Raw genomic sequence first — 10,723 nt, forward strand, 5'->3', positions numbered from 1 at the left:
TTAACCTAGCACAGATGTGTAGACTGGGAAAGAGTTTGTTTTCCATCACACATTTGGATGGTTGGAGGAAAATGCCTTTGGTGGGATTAGCATTCTTCAAACAAATGTTATTTGTTGTTCACCCTGGGTTATTGAAAGTTTCAACACAGGTATAGGGTGTAAACACCTACCCAGATTCAGTGGTCTTAGTACAAAGCGTTTCATTGTTCTTTTTGATGGAAGTGAATGGTGAAAGATAATGATTATTCCTTATCTAAGCAAAAGACATTCCTTGAACCAGGCAATCACAATTTTTTCAGCTCTGAACACAGAATGCATTGCTTTTGCTTATCCACAACATCAATGTTTTGACTTAGTTTTCTTGTTTGTTTCTTTACAGCAAACAAGCTGCCAATGGCATAGGGCAGCCTTCCCCAATGCAATACCCTCCAGATGTTTTGAACCTTAACTGCCATCATGGGAGTTGCAATCCATAATGTCTGGCGGGCACCAGTGTAGGCTAACAGGGCAGTGCATTTGTCTACAAAGGGGAGCCATTGCACTGCTCTGCAGGATACTTTTGAGTGGCACCAAGACCATCCACTGTGAGGAGCAGAGAGTCATCACAACAGCATCCCCAAGTGCAGCATTTTATTTCTCTCCCTTGGAGTTAATGAAAGCAACTGTTCACTTTCAAGCATAGCTTAAAGGCATTTTAGAGGAAATTTTGCTCTGTTTGTTTTTATGCTGGGGAGACCAGTCCTATGGCTGCTAGACAGTGTCTAGACAGCTATAGGATTTCTCGGTTTCTGGGAACCACGCTCCCTGCCCCCTCCCCCACTGCCTTGTAGGCGGCACGGTTCTTCCCCGTATCTGCAATCATAACCACAGCATGGAGTGGGTGAAAAGGAGGTGGGAGGGAAGGAGACTCCAGAAGCGCCATTACGATGCTTCCTGTGCACCGTCCAGTCCCCCCCACCCACTCTGATGTCCCCAGCTAGATAGCCAAAATCGGCTGTCTAGCCACAAATGCAGGGCAGCCAGAGCATGGAGGAGAGGATCCATGCTCCACCCGCCCTGCATTGCACATTGGCGGACTCCGAGTTCGGAGGCAGCCAACTATCCTGATAGCATTGTGCCTTTAGGCTGTTTTTATTCTGCTTAGTTGGTTGCTGTATTCTGTTATGCTTATGTTTTTTTTTTTATTACCCTGGTCTTACATGTTTGCGTGAAACTATTCACGCTTTTTGTACACTGACCTGGAATCCGTTTGATGAAGGGCGGTTAAGAAGGGCGGTTTTAACTATCAAAGGGAACAATCCTATGCATGTTTAGACATGGGGCATCTGGGAGTTGTAGGACTTTTTTTTTGCCTAAAGATGCATAGGATTGCACCCTAACTAATAAAGTGTGTAAATAACTATGGAAGAAGGTAAAGAGGCACACTTGGATACAGGCAGTACAGTAAGGCTGCCTTCTATTTATGATGATCCTAGTAATAGTTCAGGATCAGACCAGGTCTTATCTGCATAACTTCATCCCTTCCTTGGTCACTCTTTAGACTGTGTGACAGAACGTTGGGAACTGGCTTAATTAGATTTTTTTTTTACAGTATTTATAATTTCTACTTTAGTCTAACAGAGTTGACTTGTATGGAAAGTTAACTTCCCTCCTATTCGTTTACTTCCAGACCACAAAAGCGTTCCTGCCAGCAATGATGAGGAATAACCATGGTCATATTGTCACAGTGGCTTCTGCCGGAGGCCATATAGTGGCTCCTTTCCTTGTGGCTTATTGGTGCGTATGACAGAGACATTCCCAATCAACAGAAAGGCTGTTCTTCCAATCTAATTGCAAGAGAATTGTCTCAGGATTCTGTACATTTATTGTTCCACTTACAGTTTGCCTAGGTATTGTCTAAATTCAGACAGAATGGCAAGCTAGGATTTTGGACAGTCCTGGATTATTATGAATGAGCTGTATGCTGTCCACACAACCCATTTGCTCCTTCTTGGCTCCTCCCATCAGCAGGACCAGCTAAGCCAGAAGTGGTTTATTTAGCATGTCATCCAAACCTGGGATCCTGACTTGGCACTCCCAAACATTTCAGGATTCAGAAACCAAGAACAAACCCTGGTTTACGGTCCTGGCTTGTATATTATAGCAGCAATTAGAATATATTAGATTAGAGCAATTAGTATATTAGAGCAGCAATTAGAGCAGCAAACCAGGATCCTGGGTTCAGATAAGACACTGTACCTGTGGTGGGAAACATGCAGCCCTCCAAATGTTGCTGAACGCCCATCATCCCTCACCACTGGTTTCCTAGCCCTCACTAAACAGGTCATTTCTGCTTGGTTTACCTGGTTGTGCCAGTGAGAGGAGCCAAGTGGAAGTGAGCAGGCTGCGTGTACCAGATTCCGTGAAAACATGGCCACTAAGTAGCTCCCTAGAAAACTTGTTCTGTCTTGTTCAGCCCGATCATATTCTAACAACCAGACAGAAGCTAAAGGTTACCTTTGAGAAGGTGACTGCTGGGGGGGGGGGGGGGCATCCAGAAAACTGAAGAGGAGCGTGCCTGCCAAACCACCCAGAGAAGCTGCTGGTGCTAATCTGTCTCCCGGCATCAGTGCCTGTCTGCATCCCTCTCATTCCCACACTCCTCCCCAAACTAGACTTGGTGGGTGGATAGGACGAGCTGGTTGAGAGAGAAAGCAACAGAGAAGGGAAAGGGAGATGGTGTAGGCATAAGCCTGCTGAAAACGGTCTTTAATATCCCTTCACCTCCAATCTAGTGGTTGGATATCTTAGAAATTAATTTTATGTTGTGGTTTGTTTATTATTTATTATTGCATTTATATCCAGCCTTTTTTCCTCTTGCAAGGAACCCAAGGCGGTGTACATTATCCTCCTCTCCATTTTAGCCTCACAACAACAACCCTGTGAGGTGGGTTGGGCTGAGAGTCTGTCACTGGCCCAAAGTCACCCAGTGGGCTTCCATGGCCAAGTGGGGACTCGAACCCAGATCTCCCAGCTCCCAGTCCAACACGCTCGCCACTACGTCACGCTGGCTCTGTGTTTAGTATTTATTATTGCATGATTTTTAAAAAATATACACATACACACATATATATTTGTTCCTTGTCTGAAAGTCAAGTGAAAGTCTGAAAGAAAGTAAAAATCGCAAAAAGAAACAAAAATCCGCAGAGCCTCGCATCTGTGCATTCGTGGGATTGGCGTGGGGTCGCCTTTGTGTTTGGGAGGGCTCTGATGATCAGCGAAGAAGGGTGGCCTCACTGTGAAAATGTTAGAGAAGCCATAGGATTTTGAACTACAGGCAGCTTCTCTCACTGGAAATGGGTTTTTTGTTTGTTTTTAGTACTCACATTAACAGTGTACGGAAGCTCATTATCTCGAAAACCCCAACAGAGGCTCCTTGTTTCTATCAATGCCATGATCTCTTTTTCAGGAATGTAGCCATGGGCTGATTTTTCGCTTTGCCCTCTCCTCGCTTTGCCAAATTCATGAAGTTGACAAATTCTACACACGTTTACGGCATACTCTTCTTGACTGCGCCCTCACCGCATAGAAGCCCCTGAACTTGGAGGCGCCTGAGTTTCTCATGCCCTGCCAGGCCAAAGCTGGGAGGGTGGGAGGAGCAGCAGAGGAAACCTTCGCCTTCCCATCCTCCAGTCTCCAGTCTTCTCAGCCCGTCTAGCATGGGAGCTTCAGAGGGGGAGGAAAGGAGGCTGGAGGAGGCTCAGGATCTCGTATCCTGGCCTTTCTGATCTTCTTCCCTCCCGCTGGAATGGCCCCTTTCCCCCTCTCTGAGGTCGAGTTTCTGACCTTGGAGGCCAGCCACTAAGGTGTTTTCTGCAGCAGCTGTGATGGGGAGGGTCTGGGGTTGGATTTCTGACCCCCCTTCTGCGGTCGGAGCACTATCTTTGACCTCAGAGGGTTTTAACAGCAATCCCATGGTCCCTGGGATGCCCTCAGAGGGACCATGGGAATTCCCTCTTAATTAGAACGATCTGCCCATGCAGATTCTAGATTGTCATGTTAATCTCCTTGATTTCCTGGATCACAGCAATTAATACCTGTTTTATATGCATATTTGTGATGCAAAATGTGAGATATACTATGTATAACATAGGAAACTATTGTGAAAAATTACTGTGCAACCATAAATCATATCTGAATTTTTTCTTAGCTCATCCAAGTTTGCTGCTGTTGGCTTTCACAGAGCTCTGACACAAGAGCTGTCTGCACTGAAGAAGGATGGGGTCAAAACTTCATGTGTCTGCCCTATGTTTATAAATACTGACTTTGTCAAAAACACTTATTCAAGGTAGGGATGAGGAAGAAATTCATTCAGTTCGTATTTTAATGCAAACTTACCTAATTTTGCACTTTCAACCCAATATGCAAACCGAAACTCATCTATCCTTTCAAATTTGCACATCTCTGAATTTTGTGACGGAGTTACCAAGTTAAAAATATGTACAGAAATGTATATATTAGGGAAAAGAGAGCACAATGATGTGTCTATTAGGGAAAATAACATTAAAATATATTATATTAGGGAAGATTGCTTGCAAAAGATGCATATATTAGGTAAAATTGCATAAATATACATGTATTGGGAGCAATGCATATGGAAGTGTGAATCTTCATGCAAACTTTTTTTTTTTAATTGAAATTGATGTGGAAAAATGAAAAACTGAGAAAACAAAATTGACAAATCCATCCACCCCTGCTTTTAGGTACTGTATAATATTAGCATGGGATAGTAGCATTTAAAATCCTCACTCTTAAAAGTGCCCCTTTGTAGCTACAGTCCTTTATTTTTCCCTTTTGTTCTGTAGCTGGTGCGCAGTTCACAGTCCTTAAAAAACAATCCAAGTAAACTTGTACTAAAGATTTTAAATTATTTTAATATATTTTCGTTACTAGAAGTCCTTTGATGTCAGGATGAAACTGTTTTGAAGCAGTGGAAGCTGGTGGCTCCAATTTCAGTGGGGCTGTGAATTCCCTCTGGGTTTCAGTCAGAACCAGAACTCTAAAGAAGCTGTCAAAGGTGCTCAAATCAATCCCGAAAATGGGGCCAGCACCTTGGATAGCTCCTTTAGCATTCTGACTGGTTCTGACTGAAACCCAGAGAGGATTTATAGCCCCACTGACCTTGGAGCCAGCAGCTTCCACTGTTTTGAAGTCAGGATCTCTTGAACTTACCTATTATATTATGGAGAAGATGCATGGCTTGATCTTCAGATGTCTTTTTCTTAAAAATTCAGAATCCATAGTTGAGGCAATACTTTTATTACATCCTTCCAAAATCTCATAAAAATGTGTGAAGTTTTCAAATTCTCCTACACTCTTTTGTGACACTTTGGTTGGTCCTAATAAAACTATTGCTCTGTGGTGAATTTTGGATATTTTTTTCTCATGGACCAATGCAGTTGGTTATGCTGTTTTTTTTTTGTTTGTTTGTTTTTTAAATGCTGGTGTGGGATAGCGGCTGAGTTTACACACAGCATGGTGCTGTGGGAGAATTTTAACCCTTTTCTTCATGCCATTTTCTAATCAAAATGACCCTGCCTCTGAAGCTGCTAGTATTTCTCCTCGAAATAAAATGCAGATACCTTTATACCAGGGATGGGGAATGTTTTTTGGCCTGAGGGCCAGATTACATTTTGGCGAAGCTCTCAGGGGCTGCATTACATTAGTAGGTGGAGCCAAAGGCAAAAGTGGGCAGGGCAGATTAAAAAACAACCCCTCCAATATTCCACTGTTACCAATTGATAGTAAGATCTGTTCAGAAGCATGCATAAGCAGCACGTCTACTCATAAATAAGCAAGCTTCTGCATGTCTACCCAGAAGTAAGCAGGACTGAATCACTCAGTCAGCACTTTTAGATAGCATCTAAAATATCAAACCCGTGCATTTCTCAGAAGTAAGCACAATCATCATGTCTACTCCAAAGTAGGGGTGTACGAACCCCACTCACCCGTCCGGTTCGGGGCATCCGCTGGGTGGGGTGGCGATCCATCCCTCCCCCTGGAATCCTCCCCGGCCGGCTCCGCTCCATGGCGAGTTTGCAGAGCCGCCAGCTGGGCCACTGCTGGGCTGCGGACGCAAATGGTGTCCGGTGTAGCGGATGCCATTTGCGTCCCTGTGATTTCTCCTCCATCCCTACTCCCAAGGAAGCAGGGCAAGCTTCTGCATGACTTCTTAGTAAGCAGAAAAAGTCTCTGCAGGGCAAAGCTCAGAAGGAAGCAGGACAGAATCACGCAGCAGCTTCCTCACCTGGCCTGATCCCCTGTGCCCTACAGGGGAAAGCTCTTATCTCCTATCAGCAGCTCAGAGCTAAGAGCTTTCCCCTGCAGGGTATGGCAGATGGGGCTAGGGGAGGAACATGCCAGGTGGGGGGAAATGGCATGATAGGTTGATTAAACGCCCCTCCCACAGAGCTGCTGCCCTGAGAATTTTCTTTTTCTGCCCCCCCCCACTGCAGCTGTTTTTAAGTTTAAAAAAAGACTTCAGGAGATATGATCATCATGTGTAGTTTGGCCCTTAGCGTGAAAAGGCTGATGCAGGGGAAGGGGTTGGAGACTCTCACTGTGATGGCAGACAATCTAATAGCTCTCAGAGTGACGTGCAAGAAAAACTCAAAATCTCAAATCGTAAAACAGTCAAAAGCAACAGAAGCTAAAACTTAAAAACACAATGCAGCAGGTGAAATTTACAGAAGTTTAAAATGCCTGAGAGAATATAAAGTTCTTTGCCTTGTCAATTAGGCCAGGCCTACGCTTGAGCATCAGAAACCTTTTTGATCTCATGCTTCTTTGACTGCTTGCTCAGAGCTGTATCCAAAGTTAGCCCTGTTCATTTCAAAATAGGACTAGCATTGGATTCAACCCCCAGTATCTGCCTCACGTTCGGGGTCTTGATCTTGCAGAAAGTGTAATTACACCCTGTTCTTTACACATGGTATTGTTGGGGAAATCGTGGTCAAAAACACTGGAGGTCACACGTGTTCGGAGGATTTGGTAAAGCACTTTATTCATGCATGAGGTTGCTCTCCTGAGAGAAGAACAACAACCACAAAATGGTGGCACACACACATATATATATATATAGTCAGGGCCAGAAATATTGGAACAAGGATAACTGTTTTGGCAGTTGGCCTCCGTACACCACCACATTGAAGTTGAAAGGAAACACACCCAGATGGGAGCGAAGTCAGGACTTTCAGCTGTAATTCAAGGGGTTTTACAAAAGTGGGGCACTAACCATTCAGGAAGGACAGCCAGTGGCATACACCCCCCCCCCCGTCTTTGGTGGCTCATAAGTAATGGAACAAATGGCTGACAAGCAGATGCAGGTGTGACCTGTTTCCTGGGTACCCCATGACCAATCAAGCAGATAAAGGGCCTGGAGGTGGTTCTGAGTGTTACATTTGCATTTGGTAGCTGTTCACTGGAACTCCCAACATGAGGTTCAAAGAGGTGTCTATGTGAGTGCAGGAGGCCATCATTAGGCTGAGGAAACAAAATAAACCCAGCAGAGAGATAGCAAAAACAGTGGGAGTGGCCAATACAACAGTTTGGAACATCCTGAAAAAGAAGGAATTAACTGGCAAGCTCAGCAACAGCAAAAGGCCTGGCAGACCACGGAAGACGACTAAAGTGGATGACCGCAGAATTCTGCTCATGGTGATGAGGAACCCTTTCACAACATCTACCCAGGTCAAGAACGCTCTTGCGGAGGTAGGCATGTCATTGTCAACATCTACAGTCAAGAGATGGCTTTATGGATGTAAATACAGAGGCTTCACAACAAGGTGCAAACCACTGGTAACGCTCAAGAACCGAAAGGCCAGATTAGCCTTTGCCAACAAACACCTAAAAAGGCCTGCCCAGTTCTGGAATATGATTCTTTGGACTGATGAAACCAAGATGAACTTGTACCAGAATGATGGGAAGAGAAAAGTATGGAGATGGAAAGGAACAGCTCATGATCCAAAGCATACCACATCATCTGTCAAACATGGTGGAGGCAGTGTTATGGCATGGGCATGTATGGCTGCCAATTAGGGATGTCAGAGAATTTCGCCACAAATCTCGGGTGAATGCCAGCGCATTCGGCCCCCTGAAATCGGTGGCGAAATGGTCTGCCACCCCCCCCCCGGGACGGGACTTACCTTCGGCGAATCTTCCTGGCGGCAGCGGCGGTGTGGCGGCAGCGGCCGGTCTTCTGACCAGCTGCCACCACTGCCATTTCCAGTAAAAAAAAACAAAAATCGTGATAGGCTACGTAAAGATTTACATAGCCTATCACGGCTAGATTTTAAAAAAATACTGTGATAGGCTACGTAAATGTTTACATAGCCTATCACGGCTGAGTAAAACAAAACAAAAAAACGCACGTACGCAAATGGCGGCGCCCATGGGTGCCGCCATTTGCATTCCTTATTTTGGCACGTCTAGTCTACGTAAACATTTAGTCTACGCTATTTGCATTCCCCTTATTTTCGCCGTAGTCTACGTAAATGTTTACGTAGACTAGACGTGCCAAAATAAGGAACCAAATAAGGAATGCAAATGGCAGCGCCCATCGGCGCCACCATTTGCATATGCGCGTTTTTTTGTTTTTACTCAGCCGTGATAGGCTACGTAAACATTTACGTAGTCTATCACGGCTGACTGCAGGGACGCCAACGGCGGCAGCTACGGCCGCCGCCATTTGCAGACCCGACCGGCCAGGATTCGGGGGGGGAGGGACGGAGCGCCTCCCCCCCGGCCAGAATTTTTTGGGGGTGGGACGGAGCACCTCCCCCCTGGCCAGAATTTCGGGGGGGGAGGGATGGAGTGCCTCCCCCCCACCGCGAATCACACTGGCGAAAAGGTAAGTGACTTTTGTACATCTCTACTGCCAATGGAGCCGGGTCACCGGTGTTTATTGATGACCTGACTGCTGATAAAAGCAGCAGGATGAATTCTGAAGTGTATAGGGCTACGCTTTCTGCTCAGATTCAGCTGAATGCTGCCAAACTGATAGGATGCTGCTTCATATTGCAGATGGAGAATGACCTAAAGCATACAGCAAAAGCTACCCAAGAGTTTCTCAAGGCAAACAAGTGGGATGTTCTTCAATGGCCAAGTCAGTCACCTGATCTTCACCCAATAGAGCATGCTTTTCACTTACTGAAGACAAGACTGAAGGCAGAAAGACCCACAAACAAGCAGCAGCTGAAGGCAGCTGCGGTAAAGGCGTGGCAAAGCATCTCAAGGGAGGAAACTCAGCACTGGGTCATGTCCATGGGTTCCAGACTTCAGGCAGTCATTGACTGCAAAGGATTTTCATCCAGGTATTAAAGGCGATCCTTAAGTTTGAAATGATGTTGGTTTGTTCCATTACTTATGAGCCACCAATGACGGGGGTGTGTGTATGCCACTGGCTGTCCTTCCTGAATGGTTAGTGCCCCACTTTTGTCAAACCCCTTGAATTACAGCTCAAAGTCCTGACTACGCTCCCATCTGGGTGTCTCCTCTCAACTTCGATGTGGTGGTATACAGAGGCCAACTGCCAAAACAGTTATCCTTGTTTCAATATTTCTGGCCCGGACTGTACATATAAGAGGCAGCCCCTGGGTGGGGCAGTTCCGCCTTCAAGGCAGCCTCCATGCAAGGGTTACACAGCCAATAGCAACATTTGGTGGCAACTTACAACCAATCATATTAAGGTAACACAGCAAAGGTTCTGCACATGCTCAGTTATACCTTACTCATGTGGGCATGATGATCTCATCATGACTCTTGGCACATACGCAATGGTGTCTGTTATCAGTGACCTGAGTACTTCAAGGCACTTCCTTGCACGAACACAATAGAATTGCAAATGGGCTTTGTCCATCTCCAGCTATTGGAGATAGTCTCTTATTGCTCACCCATAGGGGCTCATTTGTTTGTGTGAAGTATTTTTTATCCTGTCCCTCAGCCAAAAAGGTTTCTAGAGTGGCTTACATATAATCAGCCAAACAAGATAGTCCCTGCCCACAGGCTGACAATCTAATCTAATCTAACCTAATCTAATCTAATCTCTTGCTAACATGATCTGGAGAAATCAGCAAGGTGAAGCTTTCTAGGGCATGGAGATAAACATTACCACTTGCTGAAAACTATAGAATATCAAGCTGCTTTTAAGGGCACAGGAGCCAGTTGAGAAATTGGCAACCCCTGATTTTCTAGGTCCTTCTAGTCTTTTCCTGCTTCCCGCACAGTATGCAACTCTTGAGCACTGTGATTTTCTTTAACTACAGATTAATGCCAACTTTGGAGCCTGAAGAAGTTGCAAAACAAGTAATGAAGGGAATACTAACCAATGAGAGAATGATTTTCATTCCACCATTTCTGAAAGTCAGTATAATGCTTGATAGGTAAGTTTGGTGAGCTATAAGAGCATGTTGTTATATTATTTACTCCTAGGCTGAATCTACACATAGCATTTATACCGTTATACCATTATCAAAACTATTGGGACACATGACACCAATGGGCACCAATAGTTATGAAAACAGTATGATAACAGTATAACTGCTATGCGTAGATTCAGCCCTAATGATTGAGGCCTAGTCAACTATTGTGTTCACTGAGCTACCTGTTTTTTTCAGGGTGTTATTTCCAGGTAGACAGTCAAGTATAGGAGGGCTGCACTAATATGTTCTCGTCATCTTTTCCCCAG

At 45.1% G+C, this 10,723-nt stretch overlaps 1 protein-coding gene across 1 annotated transcript in view; it reads left to right on the forward strand.

Annotated features, from left to right (window-relative positions):
• Window positions 1–10,723, forward strand: part of LOC146343692 (estradiol 17-beta-dehydrogenase 11-like) — a 35,720-nt gene that overhangs the window by 19,842 nt on the left and 5,155 nt on the right. Inside the window, exons 4-6 of the mRNA XM_084855573.1 lie at window positions 1,670–1,776; window positions 4,190–4,327; window positions 10,302–10,418. Of these exons, the coding sequence (XP_084711699.1) occupies window positions 1,670–1,776; window positions 4,190–4,327; window positions 10,302–10,418 (362 nt within the window). The remainder of the gene's footprint in view (window positions 1–1,669; window positions 1,777–4,189; window positions 4,328–10,301; window positions 10,419–10,723) is intronic.

This window comes from Heloderma suspectum, chromosome 5 (assembly GCF_057233095.1).
Source record: "Heloderma suspectum isolate Gila_16-S chromosome 5, 16-S_ref, whole genome shotgun sequence".
In the NCBI taxonomy this organism is placed as follows: Eukaryota; Metazoa; Chordata; class Lepidosauria; order Squamata; family Helodermatidae; genus Heloderma; species Heloderma suspectum.